Genomic DNA, 27,432 nt, shown 5'->3' with positions numbered 1-27,432 from the left:
TTGAAGCAAGGAGGTGAGGCATCGCTTTCAGCACAATTAAATGATGTTTATAAAGTAAAAGTTTGCTTTGCCCATTAACCACATGATACTTATACTACATTTATATGGCTATACAGTATTTATCTTATAAAACATGTGAGTTACTCTTTAGTGAAATGATAACAAGACTTTTTCACATTTCTCTTTCCACAAAAACACCGAGACCTCTTGCATGCACCTCATATTGTTAGAAAAACACCCCACAGGCAGTCATGAGAACTCTTACGGTAAGTTATATTAGTATGATAAAAAGTCAAACTGAAGATCCTAATAAGGGATGAGAAGATTAAAAAAAAAAAAAAACAAAGACCTCGTATATTTGAATTGGCTCACATAATTCTTTCGCTTCCTACATTTATCTTCAGCCTTCCTGTTTTCACTTCAGTCTTGCTTTAGTTGCCAAAATACTCTTCTCCCCATAGTCCATGATCCTATTGTGAACTTTTATATGTAATTAATACTGTATATTTTTTTTCTTTTCTTTTTTTTTTTTTTTTCTTTCAGAGTAAGTGGTAGATAAAATAAAGAATATGGTTCTTTTCCCAGATCTCTGTGTTCAGTTACCATTGATTTCCATGGCATATACATTTTTTTTTTATATAAATTAAAAAAACTAGCAAAGAGGAGCTGACTAACTGTTGCAGATGAAGGCTGGGTAAGGTCAATTCTTCCTTTCCTGGAATTTTCTTAATCTGTTAAAAGACTAACCTGGGTTTAAAGTCTGAAATAGCTAACAGCATAGCTATTATATCACCAGATTTTCAAGGTGAACCAGAGAAACACAGGCCCAGGTTTTTCCCCATCACAGTACTTAAGGTGAATAAACCACCATGGAATATTAGTGTGCACATATTGAAACAGAAAGCTACAAAGAATACCAGTCTCTGTGATTTGAAAGCATAATATAATTTTTTTGTATTGCAGTGCTTATGAAATCAAATTAAGATGTACCCAAAGAGGTAAATTCAACCCTTGCAGCTCTTTACTCTTGCAACAGACCCAATTTTCTGAACTGCTCATCCCTGCATAGGAAATTCTCCCCCTCAAGCCTCCATGCAAACACAAAAGAAATAGCAAGTAGACTAAATGTTATTGGTCTCTTTAGGTTGTGGCTCACTTTTTTCCCAGTACACTCAAGTCTGAGTTTTCTTTACAACACACTTAAAGGTACAATTAACTGAATATTTGCATATTATACTATGAGAATGATAGTTAGAAACATTGAAAAAAAATGAAAGGTCAGAAAAGTCTTAAAAAGTTATTAATGCTACACCTGACTCTTTCTGTGTGTGAACCTAATGGTTTGCAATCCACACCTGCTCACTGCATCACTTGGTTCTCACCTACGTTTCAGGAGACCACTAAAGTCAAGTTCTCCTGCATCGTCTTGTCCATCACCGCTGTTATTAATAGAAAAAGATCAAATCTTTGTTTAATACACAAAAACTTAGACAACACACATTGCAAACTCTCTGCACGTCTCTCATACTCAACACTGTCCAGACACACAGCTAATGGTATAAAATCAACACAAACTTGTATTCTTTTTCACACAAGTTATGTTACCTTAGACACTTGTGAAAAATAACACAAAGGTTTGTATTGCTTGTTATTATACTTTGATGACAAATTTTTGTAACTGCATACATAAATTTGCCAAGATTTGTGTTAGATTTCAGTAACACAAATGAACGTGAGCTAGTCAACACAACGAGCTTTGTTTTTCATTTACATCGTGTATCTGTATAAAAACAAAGGGCTTGTGCTGATCTTTTGCTATGAATGTAAAACAAAGATTTGTATTGCTGCATGGTGCTTTTAACAATGTATGTCTGTGTCAAATACCATTTGACATTATACTTAAGGCTTAACTTTCTAAATGAAGGGAGAAAGTTAAAAACAGTACATTGTATATTTTTACAGATGAAATCATATTATTATGAAGGTGCATATTTTTCTATAATGTAACCTTAAGGAGTAAAACCTTACTATACAAACGAACATAAACAAAATAATGCCCTTAATGTTTGCAAACAGGAAGGGCAAAATTCTGTGAATGGTAAGTCAAACAATGCCAGTATTTTATCCATGATTTTGCAAGCTAGATATTCCTTAGAAAAACAGACAATATTCAGATATATCCTCATCTGATTGGGCAGTAATTATTTCAGTTAAAAATTATTGCACTTTAAAAAAATATTTCACTTTAAAAAAGATGTGCTGAAGAGAGGTGTGTACCTTTAATGTAACATCTTTTGTCTTTACTCTTTAAATCAAATCTCTTTAAATAAAATCAGTTACTTCTTAGTCACAACTTTGCTTATATGTGTAAATTAATAAACTGCATTCATTTTCTACCTATAAAACATTTTCAGTCTGAATACTTCTGTCTTTGTATGACAATTTTCACAATAAAATATAAAGATGATTTATTTGTTGTTTTATAACAAAGGTAACTAAACTAAGAAGGGAAAAAACTTCAGACGCAAAAACTTACAGCCTGTGCGTATATTAATTTTTTAATATATTTTCTGTATATTTCATGTATATTATATACTTATATTTGTATATATTATTCCTAGTTTTTCTCTAAAGATGGCCTTATGACACTTTCTTACTGTAGGATAAGATAAGGCCAGTTCCTGTCTTCTTGAAATCAGTGTGCATTTTGTCTCTGCTTTTGATCAGTATAGGATTGGGACCAGGGTCTTTCATGTCATAGCTGACAATTTTCAGGAATGTAGTGAAATATTTTACTGAATGAAAATATGTTTTTAAAAACCTCTGAAGAATCAGATATTGAATTGCCTTAAATATTGCACCTTCCCTTGAAGCAATTACATTGTAGTTTTACAGAAGAGTACTGTCTGTGTTGTAGCTATATCATTTTTACCCACTAACAAATACCTTAAGCTCCATTTTTTAAATCTTTATTTCCAAAACCAATGTGAAGTTACTTGATACAACTGCCTGCCAAGATTGATGCAAGTTCTCTACACGCTACCAGCATCCATTACTGAGGAGTTTCATGGGATCACCAGTTGAAGTTACCTTCTTTTGAAAGCAGATCTGATGTCAATGGATGGAGCAGCTTGAGAAGATTCTGTGAAGTAACAGTAATACGGGAATTAAAAACGTAATTTGAAATTAATGTAGTTTATGTAATCAAAGTGATTAGGCATGTGAATTTTTTTCTGTTTCCAGCTAAATGATCACAGTTTGTGTACCTTTGACATTAAGTTCTGATAGATGTGAAGCTGTTCAGTGATAAGCCAAGTTTACTTAATGAATTTCCCTGACCTACTTCTTGCAGATCTGCATAGGAGATCCGTCTCAGCAGTGCTTCTCTCACAACCCCTTCCAGCCTGTACACAGGCTCTGGCCTTTTTCTTCCCATTCCCTACCCTTTCTCTCCCACTTGCATCTCTTACTTTCTCAATATGCCAAGCCTCAGAGGAAAAAGGCAGTCTTCTCTATGGCTACAGGCCCATGCTGACTCTTGGCTTTGTGTGAATTACTCCTCTGTGCCAGTCTTAATCGGATTAAGGGGTTCTGATCCACAGCAAGTGCTTGGATGCAGCCACACAGGCTCCTGGCTAGCAGACCTCTGAGCACACAGGCCCTTCCTGTGCCCCTTGGGCTGTCAGTCAGCCATTAAACATCCCCTTCACTGTGGCATACTTGCCCTGACTGGTGAAAAAACAACCCAGTCTGGGCCGTTTCATAGGCGTGTTTTACTCTGGTGAACAACTATTTGGTCTGCTGGCTGCTGTCCCTGGAATTTCGGAAGACAATCTGCCTTTCTCAGGCTGATCATGCAGGTATGCATGCAGTGTTGTGCTGGCAGAAGTGCTCTCAAAGGAAAAGATAAGACTGCAGGTTAATGTTTGCCAATCAGACCTATTAGAATGCAGAAACAGGCAAAGGTATAAATCTCCAGTGCTCTCCTTGTTGGGCTATTCATTGTTTTCATGTGGTGTAGAAGAAATCTGGCGTTCTGAGGTATGATCACACCATGCCTGAGCAGGGTGCGAGCACTGGGGAGCGGTGCCCTCTACACCTCCCACTCCTCAGAGACTGCCAGACGAAACCTCACTCTCTGATAGCCCTAGGCCTGGTTCTCTGTCTTGTGTGCTGATTTGAATTCAATGGGAGTTTAATCTGCCAGTTTTTCTGATTTTTGGATCAGACCTAAACGTCCCGCAGAGTATTTATCACAATGTTTATATAAGAAATCACAGATGCTTAATTCTCTGCCATCTATGATAAAGTTCTGAACAAAATGATGTGGTATTTCAGGTAAATATATACATTTATATATGTATTTATAAAGCTTTACAGATGCAAGTGGAATCTTACCAGTGACTTCAAGGTCAAAAGAGCAACTGTCAAACTTGTCCTTGTAAGATACTTCACAGCGATAGTTCCCTGCATAGTTTTCCTTAGCTTGAATGATATGCATCTCAAATGTGTGAATCTAAAAATCAAACATAATTGCTTATTACTATGGGGGATACGTTTGCATAAAGCAGAAGTTAAAAGTTTTGTCTTCCAGACCTAAAACAGTATGGTGAGGCCTGGGTTAGAATCCACTTCTCTTGAAATTCTGCCTATTGTCTAAAACTGATCTTTAAGCTCTCTGGAGCTTTGCCCCTGTGAAAAGGAAAAGCAGGCATACCTTAGTATGACGCTCAAATGACTCCTTCAGCTGTAGGTGCTTCCCTGCTTTGCTGGCCAGGTCCATCCATTTTCCTTTAAACCACTTAACATTTGGCTTTCGGAGAAGATCTTTGGCTTCTACTTTGGCTATAAATGTAATATTCCCACCTTTTAAAAAGAAAAGAATAAAAGAAAAAGAAAAAATAAATAAATAAAACAAGAATTGAGGACCACGATAGCTCAGTCATAGTTGTACAAGTTTCTTTTACAACGGCTCCTTCCAGTCTCCATGTGTTAGCACTACCATGACAGTAAGAATCAGAGGGGGTGACAGAGGCTATGAGAATATACACTGCAGAGTGTTACAAAGATTAATTATTTGGGGTCTGGAAACCTTCTGCCCTTGACAATGTGGAGCTTGGGCCAAACTAAGAAGCAGGAAAAATTAGCTGAGGCAAAACTCCATGTTGTCATGGGTGAATTGTTCCCAATACTAGCATTTCCTTGCTTAAAATAAGCACGCACATTCCTAGGCTGCTAGGTAGTTGTAACATAAATAAACTCCAGTCTGGAAAAGAAAGTCTGGAGCTCTTCATCTATTTCTATCATTAATTCTGGAAGGTGCAAAGGGAAGGAAAAGATTCTTCTGTAAACAGTAATTTGGGAGTTTCCATCCTAACATTCAGGAGTTCCAGAGAATAATACAGCTAATTCTTTATATTTATTTTCCAAATAAATCTGCTCAAAATTCTCTCTCTCTCCCTCTCTTTTTTTTTTTTTTTTTTTTTTTTCCCTCAGAAACTGAGAAAAATAGTAGGAGTGTGTAAGAAAAACCCATCTGCCCACCTACTAGTGTATCTCTATACATAACAGACATTTTAAGTAACCTATACTGAACTTGGCACCACTGCTGCTGTGCTGCTACACTGCTTACATTGACATGTTAGTATGGCTCAGGAGTGCTGTTTGAACCTCCTTGCTCTCCCCATTTACTGTGGTCTGGCTTACTTCACAATAGGGTCGCGGACTGCTTGCAGTGAATTCCTCTGGGATGAAATTAAAACCAAAGACGCACTCTGAGAGTTTACCTCCTGTGCTCCAACTGCTAGAAGGTATTTAGACCAGTAGACAAAAGATAATCCAGAGGAAATCCCCCAGAATGGTTATATTAGGGGTGACAGTTCCACTCAACCAGCTTCCTTACAAATTTGCTCCTATTAATCAGCTCAATCTACTTGCTGATTTACATGCAGCTGCAGTGCATAAAAGTTGACGTGGGAACCTCCAGGCTACTGCGTAGATGAGATCTTCCTGACATATCAATACCATTAAAACCAACAGCATCGTAGTAATCAGCTTTCTTCTCCAGAAACTGTAACTCCTAGCCATTGTGCCCAGTAAATTATTTGTTAGTTTTGAATTTTTATTTATTTATTTATTTATTTTATTTTACTTTTTAAATTCTGTTTTGCCTTCAAAGAGTGGACTTCACATCCAACTAAAATCAGTGGAAGTATTTGTAGCTGGGAGCAGAAACTTGAGTGCTGTCTGAAATGCACATACCTCTTTTCAGTCTCTGTCTCTCTGGAAGTGGCTTTTAATTTTGTTTCCAAGAACTTACCAACACTCACTGAACCACTCTGAGGTTTTTCGACAAATAGGGTGGATCTTTGGGAGTCATCGCGTTTTTCTGTCTCCTCTGGAGCTCCATCTCCAATTGACCATACTGAGATGCAGAGAGAGAGGGAAATATCAATTATCTGAGCATGTTTTACTCCCTCCATAATACACTTACCTGAACTCACTAAACTGTCTAACCCTATTACCTCTTTCTTCAGATGTCCTGAAAAATATGTAAGTTTTTGTTCACACTGACATCCATGGATTGGCTGTCACATTGTGTACAGTTCCTGAAAGAATGCTACCTCTGTGGTGACAGAAAATGAAACTCTTAGGGAAGAAGAGAGGGCAACCTGATCAGCCAAGGCGGGTACTAGGCAACTTGAATGGCACCAGCATTCAACCATGAGTGCTTTACAGAGGCAATACACAAAGGTCAGCTCTTTGTTTTTCAGAAGGGAAACCAGACATGGAGGTTCTGAAAACACAAACAGCTATAACCACACACAAAACACAGATGATGCATTGTTTCTGTGAGTGTCTCCCAAACTAAAACTCAATTGATTGTACAAGCTAGTTTGTCCTTTTTTCTTCCAAAATAGGCCACTGATGAAGCTTAATTTTGAGCTTTGTTCTCTTCTACCATGATAGAAACAGAGAGTTTGGGAATTAATCATTGCAGAGAAATAGTTCGTCAGATGCATATGATTCCATCACATGTTCAGGCACAGCATCTTCTCTTCTAGAAACAGATTTTGGAACTGAAAAGGAGCAATGGTAGTGAGAGAAGAAGCAAGTGAGCAACGTTCCCAAGGCAGAAAACTGTGCCAGCATAGCTGTGTGTTCCTGGTGTTTCTACTTATCTGAATATCCAGGGTTTTGTGTTGTGCGGTTATTTCTTGCATGCAAAAGCATGCTTAAAGCTAATTCCTAGCAGAAAAGGCAGGGAGAGCAAGATAGTGACCGTCTCTACCAAGGGAGGGTACCTCTCTACTAAAAGGCAAAGTATGTCTCATTCCAAGAAAGAACTTGTCACATCTCTTTTCTTTTGAGGAGTTCTGGTCAGTTCATAGGTAAAACTGAGTAAAGCCAGTGCTACCCTGGCAGTACTGTAGAGCAGGGCAAATGTGGAAATGTTCAGCTATACCACACAAAGCAGGCCATGTCTTTCAAACCAGAGCTGCATCCCTTGCTCCCAAGGGACTTCTAGTTATTTCTGAATCAAAGATAGCATTCTGTAGTTTATCCAATGCTCTTTTGATTTTGGTTTTGTAACTAATTTTGTTTTTTGTAACTAATAATGACCTAATTAAACTACTTTTTTTCATTTTCTCCAGACATATTCTGAAATTTAAAGATCCTTTTCCTGCTCAGTATTTTCTGCTGAAACTAGTTTGCTAGAAGTCAAAATTGTCTTTCTATCTCATAGAGATTACTACTATGGGAACCTTTTCAACTCATGAAAATTGCTATTGCAATGACAACCATAGAAAATACAAATAAACCGTTTTTATTATCCTGGAGTCAATTAGAAATTTCAAAAAGACATCAAAATGCTAGATAGCTCTGCTGTAACATCTTTGCCTTTAATTTTTTCATTGTATTATGTATGGCATGCCTAATACCTCTGTGTATTTCTGCTTGTACAATATTTTTCACATGTAAAGACATACATGTATATACACACACGTATATACACATATATGAAGACAGATGCAGACATACATGCACACAAATATATATAGATACATATCTATATATAGTCTATATAATCAAGATATTTAGATTATGCTGATATAGTATACTAGTATGTGGAAACACTTAACATAAGAACAAGTGAGAGTTACTGATATGAGCAGAAGGATCTAACAGTGCTTGGATCAGGAACTTGTCACGTGCAATAATGAACCTGAGACACCACAGGGTGAAATGGAAAAAAGGATATTAATAAATGGAAGAAACTTACATAGACTCATTAATTCAGTACCACATAAAGTAATGCATACATATTATCATCACCTCTGGATATTAGCTTTTTCCTGTTTATTAAACGAACAGAACAAAACGTGGGTTTGACGTTGCCTTGTGGGCCTGGCATAGGCTGCTATGCCAGTTCAAGAACCATGGTTGAAGTACCTGCTGCTCATTTTGTTCCAGAGGCTGCAAATCCTGAAACCACAAAACTGGGTGTAGTATGCGTTACCTGGCAGAGTAGGAAGAAAGAGGTTATGACTTTGCTAAGTTCTCCCCACCATCCTTTGAGCTGTGAGAAGAAGCCATTCTCCTACAAGTCTCCTGGGGACTGACTGTGTATTGGATTCAGGTATGCCACTGCCACCCTGTAGGCTGAGGAAGGGAATAGTTGCATATCTATCTATATGGAAATACATATAGATAGATAGGTATGTATGTATGTGTAAAGACTGATACATGTCCTGTCTGGTGCATCAAAGCCTTCTCTCTCTCTCAGTTTAGCTGCTAGAAACCTATTTAAGACTCTGATATTTAAAAGCATTTGAAAAGTTAATGTGTATAAAGAGTGGAATTAAAAATAAGTACTATCTTTAATAAATAACTCATTAATAATGATTTTATCATGTAAAATTTGGAGTGTTTCAATATGTTGTTCAGGAGTTCTCACCTGAATCTTTTCTTTCCGCTGGCTTAGACATCCCATCTGAAAGGGAAGAGCAATTTAGATGACACCAGCTCGGAGATTACAGTTTTACTGACCTCAGGTCATTGGGATTTTAAGAACATTGATTCTTCATGCAAGGAGATTAGAATAAATATTTAGGACTGTACCCATGAGGTTGAACACCAGAAAAAGGAAGTGGACAGCTTAGAAAAAAAAATCAGAAGTCTTTTCCCCTTTTGTCTAGAAAACCTAAATTCAGTTCAATTCCCATTCAAGATTTTATTTTTAGTGGTTCATTTTTAGAAGGTTTCAATGAAGCTGATACTTTCCTCATGATTTGGGTGGTTTTAGATTAGAGGTTTTTTTATATTTTTCAATATTTTTCCGAGGGAACAGTACTTTGAATTGTTTAAATAGTCTATTTATTTATTATGTTTAAAAATTTATTATTAATAATTGAAATTAAATGTCATGGTTGTGTAATTTAAAACATTATTTATATTTTTAGCTCTTACCAGTGAGGTTCTCTGACAGTGTAAATCAATGTACTGCTACTGACTTTCCAGATAGCATGCATCCCATGGTTAATAATGCAAAGTCTTTTGGAATGGACAAAGAAAATGTGATCATTTAAGGCAGTGAAGATAATTCAAAATATTTTAATTAAAAGTTTTAACTAGCTTTTTTAATTTTTTTATTATTTTTTTAAGAAAGTTTTTTCTTAAAGTTTTTCATTTGACACGCTGCAAAGCCTTTTTAGTGTCCAAAATCTGTGTTTCTTTCAGTCTAATCTCTTTAAAAAACATTGTTTTTCTTTAAGCAAATGATGCTGAAGTGTTGCCCATGTCACATCTACTATGAATTACCCCTGTACTGCTGCTTTTCTTCTGCCAACTACCCAAGGCATTTTATCTGCCAGCTTGGCAGTGATGGCTTGGAGTGGTAAATTAAAACTACCAGTCTTGTAGGTAAGACATACAGCCTTAGGAGAGCTGATTGTCAATTCTGTGGATAAATTTATTTTGAAATTATAAGGCAACTATTTTATTTTTAATTCTGGAATTTGGTCTCAAGATTAACCTAGAAATGCATTCTGTATTTGTCAATAGTAACAGACTAAGGGGAATTGCCTTCAGAGATGCTTACTGATTTTTACCTTCCAATGGCAAAAGTTCTAACAAAAAGCTCAAGACAGGACCAGAAAGAAACTTGTCTGGTATGAAGGTCCTGTACTTCAGAACACGGATTAATTTAATTTTGGGCACCGTGAAAATCTTACTCTCTAATGAGTGTGTTTTGAGTTCAGTCCAAAAGTTTGGACTCTTTCTTCATTAATACTCATGAGAAAAATCCATACATACATACACACACAAAGCACTATCACAGTCAGTCCTAACCTGCTGGTGGTGTACCAGCTGAAGTGTCATCTTCATCTGTGAAAAGAAATACAAATAAAAAAAAGTGCGTAAAGAAACTCAAAGCACAGGCGACCATCTGCTTTAAAACAACTATGTGAAAATGTAAAACCTGCAAAAGAAAGAGAAAAATCATAATAGTCAGGAGCACTCACAATGGAAACTTCAAACTGATGAAGAAAGCTTTGCGTAATTCAGTAGCTGAAATGGTAAACCTTAATGTTTCAAGCAAGTAAAAGAAAAATGAGATGTGAACAGTGATCTATTATTAAATCATGAGTTTATATGGAAGCTGCTGAGTGGTTCTGTTTGTTAGAGATGTAATCCACAGTAAATACATAAAAAGCCACAATGAAATCAAGGTCAATCACATATCTGACCTTCTGAGGAAGATGCCATTTCTCTGGTGTCCATGTCTGCAATTAAAATGTGCACCATATATGCATTCATCAACATTTAAGTCAAGATATGCAACAGTTAAAAATAGTCCCCGGTATTTATACTTTATAATTTCCCTATTGTAATACTAATATAAAATGAAAGGAATAACAACTTGTTCCTCCCTCCCCCCCCCCAATATTATAAGATAATGCCTTAAAATAGAGACAGAACTATGATCATCACAATGGATTTTCCTTTTAAGAGCACTGAATGTTAACAATCATCAGTTATTAAATAACTAGAAGCAATCGAAATCCAGGGATTTAAAATTTGTTTAGGCTCATAAGTACAATGATAGATATGTATTTATATAAATCAAAAGCCTACGAGACATGAAAATGACATTAAACCTGAAATATTGTAATCATGAATAACAGAAATCCAGAATAAAGACTAATTTTATAACAATCTCCTAAATCTCTTTGAATTTTGGATGTTGACAAGAAATCACAGAGATACCAGTTTCTGATAAAAATACATTAAAGGTCTTAAAAGTCAAATAATTAAAAAAAAAAAAGAAAAAAGAAAAAAGACATGTTTAGTAGAAAGGCTGGAATAAACTAGACATATTTAGGATCTAATATATATGGAAAACAAAGATAACAATATGTCTTTTAAAATGTAACAAAAAATAAGCTGGAGAACATTTCAAAGTGGAGGAAAAGACAGTTGAACTAGATTAATATTAACCCACATTTTTAATTAGAATTTTTCCAGATTTGGGTTTCCAGAATCAACTTTTAACTCTGAAGTCATCTTTAAACTTGTCTTTATTTTTTTCAAGGACATATGCAATACCTATGGCAAAAACACATAAAATTTAATTGCATTTGAAAGAATTCTGGTCGTATTAAATTTTATGCTTGATAGATTTTTTTTATGCAGAATTTATGCAAAATTTATATGCTTATCCCTGACACTTTACTCATTCCTTTTTAATGATTCATTAGACTTCTTTTAAAAATTCCCTTGGGAAGAGGATGTCAGTTGCAATAGAAGCCTTGCACATGAAGGATTAATTTGTTATCTTATAAATGTGTTTTCTTAAAGAGAAAGGGAAAGGGAAAGGGAAAGGGAAAGGGAAAGGGAAAGGGAAAGGGAAAGGGAAAGGGAAAGGGAAAGGGAAAGGCAAGGCAAGGCAAGGCAAGGCAAGGCAAGGCAAGGCAAGGCAAGGCAAGGCAAGGCAAGGCAAGGCAAGGCAAGGAAAGGAAAGGAAAGGAAAGGAAAGGAAAGGAAAGGAAAGGAAAGGAAAGGAAAGGAAAGGAAAGGAAAGGAAAGGAAAGGAAAGGAAAGGAAAGGAAAGGAAAGGAAAGGAAGGAAAAGCAGACATTGTGGAAAAGTTCTCACCACCTGAATCTTCCGTTGACATCAGCAGACATTGAAGATACTCATTTTCAGTGAAAGCAAAGTAATGACAAAGTCATGTCAGATTTTTTAACATATAGTGCTAGCAAGTAAATTAATGCAAGGCTAAGTAATTCCACTGCAAATGTGTCTGCAGAATTTTAGACCTACTTTCCCTTGATTTGAAATCTGTTACACAAAAGTGGAAGCTGAGATTCTGCCATCAGTCACATTGTTGATAAATTTAATGTTTTGCAGAAGTGGCAAAATCATTCTATGCTATTATTTTACTTTATTATTATTATTATTATTATTATTATTATTATTATTATTATTATTATTATTTTAAAAGAATACTTGAAAGCCATGTGTCAATGTCAAAAGTCTGGTCCCACATAACTGAACATGTGAATTTTGAAATTTCCTCCACTTGAGCATCATCTCAAACTCGATTTAATTGGTGAACAGACCTGGTGAACTTGATCTTTCTTTAGTGTTCCCTTGGTGTCACTCACTGATGACCAAGGGAGCTGGCATGAGAGGTACAGCAGGAATATGTAAGCAGGAGTTCTGGCCAGGGCAGAGACACTGTTTTGCAGCTGCAGTTGACTTTAGAGCACCTTAACATTTATTTATTTATTTGTTTGTTTGTTTATTTATTTTATTTGTACTACTGCACATTGGAGTAAGTCTTCAGAGTTAAGACAGGAAGTAGATAAACATCACTAAGAGCAAACCCCTGTCTTCACTCTACATAAATAATTTGAGAGTAACTCAGCCAACTGGTTCTGTCATTTTAGTTTGTGCTAGAATTATTGAGCACACTTTTGAGCACACTCCTAAGACAAATAGTTTGAAATTTAGTTGCCTTTAGTTACCCATCTGATTTTCAAAGAGCATTCACCAGTCCCATCAATGGGACTTATCCCTTCAGAAACTAAAGTAATTCCATCAGCAGTGGAATTTTAGTAGAGACATGAATGGATAAGTGAAACCTGAAGAAATACAAGAATGAAACATGCAGATGTTTTAGTAGATGGTTGGATGTAACCTAGAGAAAAGAGATAAGTAAATCTGAATAGATTGATTGGACCTAAAAAGGAATGAGCAAATTGATATTAAAGTTCATTTATTCCAACAATTAGAAACACAATTATAACAATAGCCAATGTGTAAGATAATACTGAAATTAAAAACGAAAGCAGAAGAATGTAAAATGAATGAGTTCAGGATAACATAGTAAATTAGGCAGGATTTCTGCTGTCACTTTTTGATCTGGAGATAAAAGGTATGCTCATGTGTATCCTGTTTTTTTTTTTTTTCACAAAATTCAGATGTTTTTCAAACTAGAAATACAAGAAATTATTATTGTACACACACACACAAATAAATTACTGCTGTGAAGTACTGATGTTATAGCAACACAATGACAAGGTAACAAAGAGTTTATCATACAGTCCTTCATTTCTTAACTTTACAGTGAACATAAAGGGACATAAATATTTAATTTCACACAGACAATAACTACTAAAAAGAAATAGAACAGTAAAACAGACACACAGATAGGTATACTTCATCTCCTAACTTCTGCAGCTAATGTCATCTTAGAAATGAGGGGAAAATTTTGGACCCCATGCTCTATAATTATGGACCAAGCTTTCTTTCCTAGACACCAGGTTCAGGCATTGTCTGACTGCACCAAAGAGGCCATCCCAGATTCCTACATACATTTTTTTGTAAATTATCAACACAGTAGTCACAACTGCTAGCACCCAGGTATCTTAGGATCACTGTAGAACTCAGATATGATTTTTTTCTATTTCATTCCTCATTTGGAGAAGTACCTAAATCTGTTATTTCTGAAACTACAGACGTGGTTTTATAAGTAGCTTATACAAAGCTGACCTCTGGCTGTTTCTGCCTTCATTTCCTTGTTGATTTTGGACAAATGGGAGAAATGAAACCATTTCCTGATTTGTGCATCGTGATCACCATTATAAAGATTTTTTTTTTTTGACAATCAAACATGAAGGAATTACTCTCAGAAAATTTACTTTTTCTTTGTTGGTGACACTGCAACAGAACAGTAGCTGATAGGAACAATGTCATTATACTGTTCAACAAATATATTTGTGTCATAAAAAAAAAAGACAAATACTGCTGAAAATGCTGAGTGTGTGGCATTGACATATACATTGCTTTGCAAAGTTGACAGTTCCACTGGAGCATGACAGAAGGTCATTTTTTCTACATATAGGTACATGTATTCAGATTTTCACTGGAATTCTTACTGAGGTGGCTGCCATCACTGTGAATTGAAACTCGAAACACCTCCCACAGTGAAATCTCAAACAATTTTTGGCCTGCAAAATCCTCCTAGATAGGGTAAGCAACAATAAAGAATTTTTGCCTTTAGGAAATACCTGTGTTCTTCTGTAAATTCAAAACAGAAATGGTATAATTGTGTATAAAAATATAACGGAAGTATTTGATGTGATACCTACCATGTTTTCTTTTTAGTTCATTAAAATGTAGGCTTGTGAACAGTAGAGAGAACACCGTACATGTTAACTTCAGGAACAAACATTTCTCTCGTGTCAAGATTAAACCAAGCAGAACTAACTGCTAAAATAGCCCAAGGCAAGAACTTCATCTTTGTTCCTATCATTAGGCATGCAAATTATTCCTGAATTATGTTTGCATTACCAAGATGACAGATTTGATTACTCACACAAAATGTTGTTTGTCAAAATAATTGCTCAATGCAAAGATAGCTAGCAAAATAACATGCACTGAAGCTTGGTTCAGCAATTTTATATTCTAAAGAGTATTTGAGTCACGTATTCTCGGTGCATTTTGATTTTGCTGAGAAAAATGGCCATGCATGCCTTTGTTAAATAAATCTGCAATTATAAGTGTGTGAATCCAGTGTGTCTAAAAGGCAAAATTTTGTCTAGGAGACCAAAAGGCAGAACATATTTTCAAGCAAGCCATTTCTTGATTTGCCATGAAAAAGCAAAACCGTGCCAAATAAAAGCAAGCATCAGTTATAAGTATATTTTGTTCTGGTTTAACCTATTGTCAGAATGGAAAATTAAAAAGATTATTCTTTTCAAAATAAGCTGATGAGCTGTTTGAATTCTACTTTAGCGGGAAGTACAAAAAGGAGTGGAATTTGACCCAGTTCCCTCAACATGTGTCTTCTTAATTGGAAGAACTTCCAACAGAGCTGAAGTCTAATCTCAGCAATACAAAATACGCATTGAAAATGGAACAGATTTTACACGCATTGGTAATGGAACAGTGATGTATTTATTCACAGTAGACAGTCCTCAAAGACTTTTTTTCAGAACTTCTAATGACCTCAGCAACTGTGCTCCCAATGGGGAAGGAAAGAGGAATGAGCTGGAAGGTAGAATATGCAATATAAAGTTTCTGTGATAGAATAGAAACAGCTTAGAATTATAGATTTTCCCCACTATTTAAAAGCTACCAATGTGTGTAGTATCTGAGTTTAAGCAAGCTTGGTCAGTGCCAGCATTCATGTTCACTTAAAGATGGCTTTCTGCTCATGCAAATCACTTGAAATTTGATCTATTAAGAAGAACGGTCTGTATAGTTACTGTTGCTAAAAAGTGTCTGTCTTGTTCAAGGAACTTTTGAAGATACTCATAAGTATCTAAATTTGCTTGTACTGCGTAAGTCATGCAGAAGGATATTGGAAGCTTCACATCACACTTCTAAAATTTGGCACCAAAATCCTGAATCCAGCTTCTAATCAAGCAATGCAGCATCAGAACAGCATTTAGGAATGTTCTCTTTACTGCACATTTTTGAAATATATTTTTGAACTCACCTTTACCCTTTTCAGTTCCACCTTCCTGTGGTGTTTTTTGTTCTGTGTAGGAAGTACAAGTATATTTTTGAGAGGATCTTAAAGTAAAAAGAAAAACTTACACAGCATTAAAAATATATATCAATATTGTAGGTTCACTAGTATTGAATAACTGTGGTTAAAGAATTATTAATATACATGTATATATCACTTACAAATGTAATTCCATAAAGCATTTGTTATACATGTAGATGCATGCATACCAGCGCATTTTCTATGTTTTGAATGAGTTATAAAAAAAAAAAAAAAAAAAAAAAAGGTGTTCAGTGGAAGCTACATACTGTTGTTTGTAAATAGTTGTTAGTTTTTTGTTCTTGGGGTTATTTACAAAAGCCTTTGAAAAGAATTAGATAACATTGTTAGTATGAATGGGCTTGGATCATACATGAGATACTTCCAAATATTTTAACGGTATCCAGAATTCCGTTCCCTAAGTGGTTTATCCTTAAGACAGTATACAGAGAGAGTTTATTGAGTGTTCTCGATTATTTCTCATTGTCTTCTTCATTATCATTTTCATCTTACCTAGACTGTTTGATTTGAGGTTTTTGTGATCAGAATAGTTGATAACTTCTCATGTACTCCAATGAAGTGTATGTGAAATAACTCTAACACAGTATATGTGAGAAAACTTGAACTATAGATTGAACAAAATCAAATTTTCTAAGTTTTCTTCATTTCATTATTGGATTCCTATTATGATTCCTATTCTTCTGGGTTTTATGTCATTCTATTTGCATACAAGGGCATTTTCCATAGGAGCTTGTCAAGTCATATGAATTGTACTGACTTCAAGGAATACACACTCAATACTCTATTTACTGTGAAAAATGACTTTGTGTGGTGAACTTACCTGTCAAGTACTTGGTATAACTTGAGTTTGGGTGAAGGTCAATGGAATAATACCCTCAAGGTGAAGCTAAGATAACTTTTGTGTCATGGAGGAAAAATTTGAGAGATCCAGTGGATATTATTCCTAATTTCTTGCTCACATGTGCATAACTTTTGTAACTACAAAAATAAAACTTGAAATGTGGAAGACAAGGCCATATTCTGTAGGTGTGACAGATCCTTAGCTGCTTCTGGTTGTTAGGAATTTCAAAGCTCCAGTTGTCTGGAATATTGTCTGTCTTGGACAGATGGTCAAACTTGTTCCTTTTTAATGGGAGGTTTGCTACTTTCCCACTAATAGCTGGGTTTAGGAGAATTCACTATTTTGGAAGGTGATGTTTAAATCCTATTTGAAAATCTTATTCTTGACTGAGTATAACAGCCTGATAGCTTGACATTGAGATCTAGAAGGAGTTCTTACAATGGCTTCCCCAAAATTTGGTTTGTGCTTAACCATAAAGGCTTACTGACACCCTACTTGTTTTACAGAAGATTGTAAGTAAAGGTGTTGGGAAAAGGAAGGTAGTTATAGAAATGTTTTCATATTTAATCCTGTGTAATTATAAAGAAAGGAAGAAGATGTTATTTATTGGACAGGATTGGTAGAAATTTTCAAATAATGCTTCAAAAATCATATTTCTTTCTGGCTATAGAAACCTGCCTGCCATTTCAGTCTTACTTAAAGGTTAAGGTTGATGAAGAACATGAATTCAAGTACAAAGTGTATCTACTTAGAACACCAGTGTGAATATTTTGGAGTACCAACTGTAAAGATCTTACTGTTGAGATAAAATAAGAAAAAAATAATTTAAAAAAGTGTAACCATCATGACTGAAATATTAATTTTCATTTTAAATATATGCAATATGAAAGAGCTCAAACTAGCATGAAAATATTAGAGGGTTATTTAAACATGAAACTCCTTGTGGCAAATAATACTTTTGCCTTCAGACTTTACTATTTCTTAGTGAAAGAGTGTATCATTTAAACAAGAGTGTATTGAATCAGCCTTAAAAAATGACAATTTGCAAGATGCAAGTACATGCAGGTTTAACATGTGAACTGGAAATTTATTTTTTGTGTTTGGTATGGCTGCTCAGGTAGCTACACAGAGAATAAAACTCACCAAATGGTTAAATTAGACAACTGTAACACATATATTTATTATATATATATATATATATATATATATATATATATATAAACCAACATCTGAGAATATAGTACAAATTTCTCAATGCAAATCAAATCCATGAGACAAAGGTTTGCATAACTTTTCATCTCCCACTAAAGAGAAGGTAGCAGCTTTGCACAGAGCTTCAGCTTTACCTGAAACCGTAGTCCTGTGCATGAGTTTCATCTCACCTAACTTTGGCTTCCTCAAAGGTGTTCACCCACTAAAATCTAGACATCTGGACTCCTTGGGTTAGTAGCCTAAACACAGACAACCAGTGATGTTTTAGATACATTATCCAGGAAACGTTCATTAGATGAGCAGATACATCCCAGGATCTGCTCCACTGCTTACAGGTGGAGCAATGTTTTCAGATGGCTAATATTAGGTGAGATGAATCCAGTGCTTGATTCTGTCATCTTTGCTTACCTTGTACCTTCAATGGGAAATGGAAAGGAATATTTAGGTAATTAGATGTTGTTCGGCATCAAAGAAGACTGCATAATTTAGCTACAGAATTTAAGCAGTCATCATTTTCCTGTACCCTGAAATCATTATGCAAATATCAGGTCTCTCTCAAAGCAAAACTGAATCTGAAAAGTCAACACAAATATTTGGGCAGGCTTCCTTGCCATTCTTACTGGCTCCTTACTTCCAAAAGGACAACAAACACAAAACATGGTATGTCTATGCAGTATCTAATCTCATGCAATTCTCTTGTTAGTATTACAGCACCAATTAGCACTTTTTACACTAACCTGGAGGTGGTGGTGCATTTTCAGTTTCAGTCTCTGAAAAATGAAGAAAGAAGACAGCTATTGAGCTTCAAGAAAAGCAAATAGTTTTCGTATATTTGGTGTATACTTGTTGAATTTGTACACAGTTTGGTTAAATCATTTCATTGCAGTTCTCAGATTTTGTTGGCTTTCACACAGGCGATACTTGGCATCTTTACAATGACAAGGTCAGAAGTCTAAAGCTTATATTCTTTGAAAAGAGGGAATTGAACTTGTTCAATCCAGAGATATATAATACTTATTTACATGCATATTTCCATAATAATTTCCATAGGTGAACCCTAGTACGTTTAGTCAGTTTTGCTTTAGGACAGCTCTGCAATATCATGGAATGCAAGTTGAATTTCAAGTTTGGGTTTGATTTGTTACAGGCAATTGGTTCTGAGCCTGTACTTAAATCTACAACTTACTAAGCCAACATCATAACTGATACACTTTTGTCAGATGATACCTTAATGTTTGAGCAATTTTCCATCAACTGGGATAGTATCTGATAGGTCTTTAATCGTGAAGTGTAATGGATACATTAATTGAGAAGGATCGTGTACAGAGAACCTAGAGGCCTCATTTTCACCACAACACCAGATCTAGAGTTCAGTGTTCAGGGCAAGCAGAAAGTAAAAAATATCAGTCCAGCTGCTCTGTGTAGAACCTACAGTTAGTTAGTTTCTTTTTTTATCTTTTATCTTTTTTTTTTTTTTTTACTCATGTTTTTTGTTTGTTTGTTTGTTTGTTTGTTTTGATCTAAATCAGTTCCCTTTTCATTTGTATAATACAGAAGCTAGGCTTTCTATCCTATTCTAGTGTTATCCTTTGGGATGTCATGTGCTCTGATCTGAAAACAAGAACAAATTAACTGTATAAAGCTTAATTTTTAAACAGTTAAAAGAAGCTTATTGTCAACCTATAAAAGCATAAGAACTCTAGACTGGTTGAAAATGCAATATTTATTGGAGATAGTCTATTGACTTACAGCTCAACTACTTGCAACAAGCAAAGATTTAGAAGGCTGAAATCCTCAAGTGTAACAATAGAAGGCTGATACTAGCTTTTGTCATGTTATGGGCATTAACCTCTGGGACCCCATCTCAGCTCATGTTCAGGAAATAAAGTTTCCATTTCTGTCACACAGAAATGCTGGTAAGGCTGTTCCTTTGCACACAGGTCTAAATATAAAGAAAACATACTTTTCATTCTTAACAAATTCATGTAATACTTAAAAGGGAGAAATGCTTTTAGTGCAAAGATAATTTTAAGCTGTGTGTGAAAGTGATATGCTTTAGGAACTTCCAGTCACATACACAAATACTGTAACAAATTGTTATAGAGGGTCCAAACAGACTAGAGGGAAAGGGCTCAGTGCTGTAAGCCTGGTCACGACACCTATCATGGGATAAAAAGGAAAATGTATATTAAAGTCCAGCAGACACAAAGTCTCATTAGGGGAAAAAACAAAACAAAACAAAACAAAACAAAACAAAAAAACTTGCCTTTATAGCAATTTGTCTTACTGCTCTACCTACTAACATACTAACATAGTAAGTTTTTCTTTGTGGCCAAGGACAGTATGAAAATTACCATAAGAAAAAATACTTTTTGGAACATCACCCCTTCATTATCATTAAATTTCTGACTGTGCTCACTACGACTAGAATCTCATCTCTGTGGTATGGAAGTCTTTTTCTTGTATGAAAAAGTAATAGCAGAAAATATTGGAAATTAATGGGAATTATACTTATCTTTTGGAAATTTGATTGCTAGAAACAGGGAGTATTCTTACTACCATTGAATTAGAAAATTCTCCCCGGCTCACTGATCTAAGCACTGTCCAGTCTCAGATGGCAGGGTTATGAGTTTTTTGAGGGACTTCCCTTGAGTTTTCCTTTCATTTTTAAAGTTATTTCATGGTCTGCTATATCCTCAAAGTAAGTGCATTCTTATTTGGTTTCACTCAAATAGTTTCATTTATTAATGATTTTTATAAAAGATTGCCCATTTGGGTTGCTACTAATTATTAACAGATAATGAGAGTAGTTTAGCAAGTGTGAATGTTGTTTCAGGAGAAAATAGGCATGACTTTGTATTCTGTTCAAACCCAGATAAGTCACAGGTCTTATTTTGTAGATTTTATCTTGCCTTCAGAAAAATCACACTTAACATCTAGTTATAATTAAAGGCAGCAATCAACTCAACACAGTGAACTAGACATAGTCACTATCTTTAGTTTACTGTATAAATAAATGCATGTTCCTCCTAGAAACATTTTTGCCAGTGTAAACCTATCAGTGTACTATAGACTCAATGTTTCCATATGGCTGTTCCACAAAGCAGTGCTTTGCAGTGATATAATATAGTCAACCTTTGTGACAAAAACTTGATGTTATGACCCCTCTACATTTTTACAAATATGCAAAAAATCCTATCATACAGTGGCATTGGTCAGAAATCACACATCTTTGCAGTCCTGGCTTACCTAGCAGTAGGCACAAGTGTTGTCCAAAACCTACAGGCCAGACTTAAACCACTACTATAGTCCAAACTTAATCTCACATATGCAGACATATGTCTTTGAGGAGGTACTCAAAACCTGAGCAATGTTATGGGCAACATGCTCTACTTGACCCTGTTCTGAGCAGGTAGGTTGGACTAGACCCTCTCCAGAAGTCCTTTCCAGCCTCAACTATTCTGCAGTTCTGTCATGGGAAGATGGCTGAAGCCAGTCCAGGAAGACAGTGGTTTCTTTCTGAAACCACAGTTCAAGGTTTTTCAGGCTATTGCTAGGAAAATTGAAGCAAAAACTGAGCTGAGGATAGAGACCTGAAGTTTGGAATGGGAGGCAAAAAAGGAAGGGAGATGGTTCCAGGCATTGGAAGTGGCAAAGACGTGGGAGATACTTCAGCATAATCTTTTGGCCATGTGCGACCCCTTTCATGGTCATGCTTGGCTTACAGTTCTATTCCTGAGGACAGCCAGGAAAAAAACATTAATAGCACTGAGTAGTTTCCACTTCCCCAGAGAATGATAGCCCTCTCTGGCTGACCTCTGCAACAGGCTTGTCAGCTAGGAAAGGGCTCCGTGCACTCAACCAACAGCTTACTGTTGTGGTCTTTCCCTAGGAGGCATGCTGACTGGAGTTCCCAAATGCCATTCTCAACAGCCCTGTTGCCTAATATGGTGCTCTGTCAACGCATTGTCAGGGGGCTGATGGTAGAGAAAGTGTTGCCCCTTAGGAGAAGCACTGTTCTTCACTGGGTTGGATCAAGCCTCTTGAGCTACGGGGAAAAGAACCCATTGAAGGTCCGATAAACAACTGAGCTGATATCATAATGTGAACTTGGTCTTCTAGTAAGCAACTAAAGCTAATTTCTGTCTTGCAGCTCCTAAGACAAGAAATTATGGTTTCTTCTATGCACTTCTTTATTTAAGAAGCCAAGAATCTTGCATTTCAGTGAGTTGTGTCATGCTAAACACAGATCTTGATTTATTTGTTGGACTTGAAACTTGTAAAGCAGATGACTATATATGTCTACAACAAGAAAAGGAATTATCAGTACATTCTATGTGACTGTTAAGAAAAAATAACCTATTAAGAAGTGTAGTTAGCAAATAAAATGAAAACACAACTGTCACTTAGGAAAGCATCTCCAGAAATTCTTTCATGTCTCATCCATGTCATGAGATGCATTCAGGATCCAGTTTGACATAGGATATGAGCACTTAGAGCCAAGAGATTTTTATGTATGATTTATAATTACACACGCATACATATACCCTTGAAAATCAGCAGAAGATGCAATTTGACCCATTACCAACTATTTTCCATCACTGTCCCACTTTTACCATCTTCAATTTTTCAGACAAAATAAGACTTAAAGTCTCTTGCTATACATACACATAACTGTTTTTAAAAGTTCCATGAGCTACTCGTGCTAAAGTTATGGAAATGCTTAAGAGCCATGTTAAATTGGGACTATCATTATTTAAAACTTCAATTCCATTTTAGGTCTGGCTGCACTGACATCCGACCTGCAATAACCACAAGATGCTTTGGCAGGGAATTGACAGGGTGCTTATGTGTAGTGGCCAGTTTTCAAAGTCTCTAAATTCCCACTTCCACTGGCTTCTGTGACAGCAACAAGCATAGAAACTCCCTGACATCATATATATTACTTTTCACATTGGAGTGTAAACATAATGAGGCATGCTGACAGTTCTAAAACAGTTCCCAGGTCCTACTTTACTACTGCGCTGGAGTCAAAGTATCCCAAGTCTTGCAGTTCAGACCATTTGAGAGCTGCAGGTTATCTCCAGCATACTGGGAAAGAGGTCTGGCTGTATGACCCTTCTGATCTTGTGACTCTGTGCTCATGACAAGGTTTGTTTTGGGTAGCCTTAAGAAGAATGCTCAATGGTTTTGAAAAAAAAAGAGTAATGAATACCCTCCAACCCCCCCGACATATACCTCACCCCTTAGGTGAAGAAAATGACCTTGAGCATTAAATAAGGGCTTGCACAAAGTCTAAAGATAGTGTTTCACTATTCCTGGGCTGGAACATTCATAAGAGGGAGGAGGAAAGTCTCCTGCATTTATTTCTTCCTGCAGTTAAATGTAGATTGGTTATAACCCAGCAAAGACTCTGGTCGGAACAGCCAAAGGATTCAGGATCTCACCCAGTCTGACCAGAGGGCTTACTCCCATTTACCTGAAAGGGAAACCAGGACTATAGCTGCACCACCATGGATACAGGTATGATATCTGTCTGTGCAACAGCAGCATATTAAAGTGACTTTCATAAGTCAAAGAGCACGAGGATAATCACTTAATGCTTTTTGTCACAAAGGACTGTCAACTTGTGTCAAATTTAAGTAGGTGGATTAAGCTTGTGGACATAGCTTCAAGGGATCGTACAAATATAACTATTACGTAGGCATTCCTAAAGTGCTGACTCTGCTCGTCAAACAAAAATAGACAAAATACTAGTTTGGGGACAGAACATGGCTCCCTGCAACCCTTATGCAGTTGTTGTATGTAGGGATTCTTCTCTGTGTGCAGACCCTAAAAAACACTAGAACTGCGTTTGTGGCACATTGCTTTCTCTGGGGGCAGAAAGTGCTCTACCAAAATTGGTGGGCAGGGAAGGACCAAGGATGTGGAACAGTTGCTAGACAAACCTCATGTCCAGACGATCAACAGAGAAAAGTAGGAAAGATACATGTTTTCACTACTGCTTACTTTCCTGGAAAAACAAACAAACAAACAAAAAAAAACAAAACAAAACAAAAAAAAAAAACCACAAAACTCTGGAGAAGATAAATAACTCCAAATGATTTGACCATTATCTGTAAGTCACTTCACCCAGGCCAGTAGAGAGTCACAGGGTCATGAGTGATGTGATTGAAAGCCATAGTCTCATCTTTTGGAAAACAGAATCTTGCTCAACAAAACCATAGGCATTAATGGAGCATTATGAGCATTTCATTGGTAAACAGTAGTCTTAGGAGACCACAGATTAAATGAGCTGGGAGACAGATGGCTTGATCTAAAATAATTTCTGATCAATAAAAGTGCTCCTATTACATTCAGTTGGACTTAACTTGAAGTAAACATCTATTCTTATCAATAAAGAGTAGAATAGTTAGCAGTTTGCAAAACAGAAACACAATCGTACAGACAGGGTCTTCCCTCTGCCTCATGAATCTGAATTATCCACAGAGAAATAATGTTACTTGCATATAAATTCTATAGACAGTTCCCAATCTGAATGGAAGCAGTAAACTATAATCGCAGCTGAAATCATTACCTTATTTTTTAGAATTCCCATGGGCATTTTCTATGTTACTTTTAAAATAAAGCTACAGAAAACATTCCAACCACATTTCAGTCCTAGGTCCTAGGAGCAAAAATGGTTTGGACTTTAGTCTAAACTTCAGTCTAAAAGGGTAAAGTTAAAAAACAATGGTGCTCTCATGCCTTGCCTACCTTACTATTATTGTAACCAACAATATGATGGAATCTGACTGATAAAATTTATTAAGATATTTCTGTTTGCCATTACCAGTAGTAATGATGATGTAGGCAGATGGGGCTGTCTGTTTTGGCTCTCTGTAACTGTTTCTGGTTAGATATAAAAGCAGTAACCTTGGGTTAAATGCTATCTGCAAAAAAAAAAAAATGAACAAGTCAGCATGTTCACTGAAGCTGAAATTATTTGTATATTCCAGCAATTAAAAATTTCATAATCCACTGATGCATCTTCAGGTAGAGAATGGAGGAGAAATAAACTTAGTATTTAGTTTTAGATTTAAGTTTATATATGATTAAAATTCAAAACCATTCCTAAAGAGTTTCAGCTTGTGGGGAGTAAAAAAAGGCAAAATAAAGAATAATAATTTGTCCCCACATACAATACTTCTGTTTCAAGAAATGTCCGTATACTTGATTTTAGGGTCCATGGGTTCAGTTCAAACTATCATATATTGAAGGCAGAATGTTCCCTGATTAAGAAGAACTGAAAAACTGGGTGAACAGTTGGAATGAAATGGCCAATAATATTGAATTCTGTGGAGCAGACACCAAAGCAACAGGTTATAGATTCACTTGAGGAGCTGTGGTTTACTTGCCTTCATTGCCATTGATAAAACAACCATCACTTGGGTCATGTTTGTTTTCCCTGCAGTTCCCATTCTTCTGTGATGGTCTTACTAAAACAAATCTGATCTTATGTGAGCTTTCACAACTTTCTCATTTCTTATGAGAACTTTGCTTTCATTATATAACTTTGCTTTGATCAATCACTAAAGAACACTGTAACCGTGACCTTCAACAGTTTATTTAATAAAATATATGTTTGCATAACTGTACTCTTCTAAGTTTGTGCAAGTAGGCTATCTAGTAAAGGACTACATCACCCATGCATTCAAAACAAACAAACCAAAACAAAAGAAAAAAGAAATAACATCAACAACAATAAAACACGTATCTCATCTCTGGTAGGAGGGAGGTAGCCATCAGAAGTCAGCACCCTCATCAGATGGTGCAAGACTTCCTTGGCAAGTTTAAAGTTGCATATGTACAGTAACTGGGAATTAGACAGCTGCCCAGAGTTGACAGTGTTTAAAATAGATGAATCTGTTAATAAAAAAAAAAAAAAAAAAAAAAAAAAAAAAAGACTGCTGAGCACTTGTGCAACTAAGAGAGAGAAAAAAAAAATAGTATTCATGGTTGTACCTCACAGATCACAGACTGGAAGTAGACTACAATTTGAGGGCCATGTATGGTTTTGATTTTTTTTTTCCCCATTGAGCAGTTTTCTAATTTATTCCGTCATTAAAAACAAAGTCCTGTTTTTTAACTTCCAAAACTGAATTTTGTTGTGATGCTATCTGTCCTGAAAAATCTTCTGGGCAAACCTTTGCTGGTTACACTATCTATACAGCAAAAGAACTTTGCTAAGACGTGTTAAAGTATTTACCAAAGTGACTTAGTTATGCTGATAAGGTAATTCAGTTTGCCATCATGCCTGTACCTTTAAGGGAAGGGTTTGTCAGAACAGCTGTACCTGCAAAGCCATTGAAAAATTCTGCAGGCCTGGGTCTGTGACTATACTGATTGATCTTTTATTCCATGTCTTGCCATGGTAGGTTTTACTTTCAAGGTTGGAAATAAAAACATTTCATTTTGAACTCTAATTGCAAAACTTGTAATAAAATGTGGTTTATACAATCCCAAAGGTCACTGAAAAAAATTCTTAGCTGATATTTTTGTCACAATATTTTTGTAGTGAAAACTGTGGAACCCAGTCAGCTTCTTTCTACTAAATGTAGCAAAGGACATGCTCCATGACAAAGGCTCTCAAACTTTTCTATATTTTGACACCATTTCAGTTTATATATCAGTAATTTAACATAAGTTCAAAATGATTCCATACTCCAGAAACTCTTATATTCATCACCTACCTATTCTTGATGATCTGATTGGTTCTTTAATGTTGATTTATTTAATGCTTCTGGCTCCAGTTAAACAGTCTATGTCTAAAGGATAGCAGTAAATCTCCTGTTTTTACTTTGTAAGAGCAACAATAATAGAGCCCTGAAGTACCTGATTTGAGCTTCCCAATCTCTGAGAGATACCGCTCCAGTTTCATACCTGAAAGCCTGGAGCTCTAAGTCTCAACAGTTCGCACAGATTTTTGTCTTACTCTATTTTAAGAAGGGGCTGTAAGTGCACTGCAAACTCTACAGAATCACCCCCACTATCCTATAGTTCATGAGTATTCACACTGCCTTTTTTGTAGTGTATGTTAAAAAGGTCCCATTAAGGCCTGTAAACTGATCCGCATTGCTCCTAAACCTGATGGTCTGTATTGTATTTGCTAGTGACCCATAAGTGGCGCTGCTGGCTAACAACATTGCGTATGTCCAGCATCACTGTCTGTGGGATCCCAGCCCCAGGTATGGCTGTGTTTTCCAGAGAACAAGGAGGAGACAGAGCAGGTCTGATTCTTGTCTCCACGTTAAAA

At 35.9% G+C, this 27,432-nt stretch overlaps 1 protein-coding gene across 1 annotated transcript in view; it reads right to left on the bottom strand.

The window, feature by feature from the left end:
- MYBPC1 (myosin binding protein C1) overlaps positions 1-27,432 on the bottom strand; it is a gene marked incomplete at both ends in the record, with an annotated part of 81,547 nt that overhangs the window by 40,129 nt on the left and 13,986 nt on the right. Inside the window, 9 exons of the mRNA XM_084304608.1 lie at positions 1,383-1,439; positions 3,091-3,142; positions 4,399-4,516; positions 4,718-4,866; positions 6,320-6,424; positions 8,960-8,995; positions 10,354-10,389; positions 16,013-16,054; positions 18,875-18,907. Coding sequence (XP_084160734.1) covers positions 1,383-1,439; positions 3,091-3,142; positions 4,399-4,516; positions 4,718-4,866; positions 6,320-6,424; positions 8,960-8,995; positions 10,354-10,389; positions 16,013-16,054; positions 18,875-18,907 — 628 coding nt within the window. The remainder of the gene's footprint in view (positions 1-1,382; positions 1,440-3,090; positions 3,143-4,398; positions 4,517-4,717; positions 4,867-6,319; positions 6,425-8,959; positions 8,996-10,353; positions 10,390-16,012; positions 16,055-18,874; positions 18,908-27,432) is intronic.

The sequence above is a fragment of the Netta rufina genome (genome assembly GCF_964035555.1).
Source record: "Netta rufina genome assembly, chromosome: 1".
In the NCBI taxonomy this organism is placed as follows: domain Eukaryota; kingdom Metazoa; phylum Chordata; class Aves; order Anseriformes; family Anatidae; genus Netta; species Netta rufina.
Note: the sequence above shows the minus strand (reverse complement) of the source record. Positions and strands in the feature narration are given on the sequence as shown.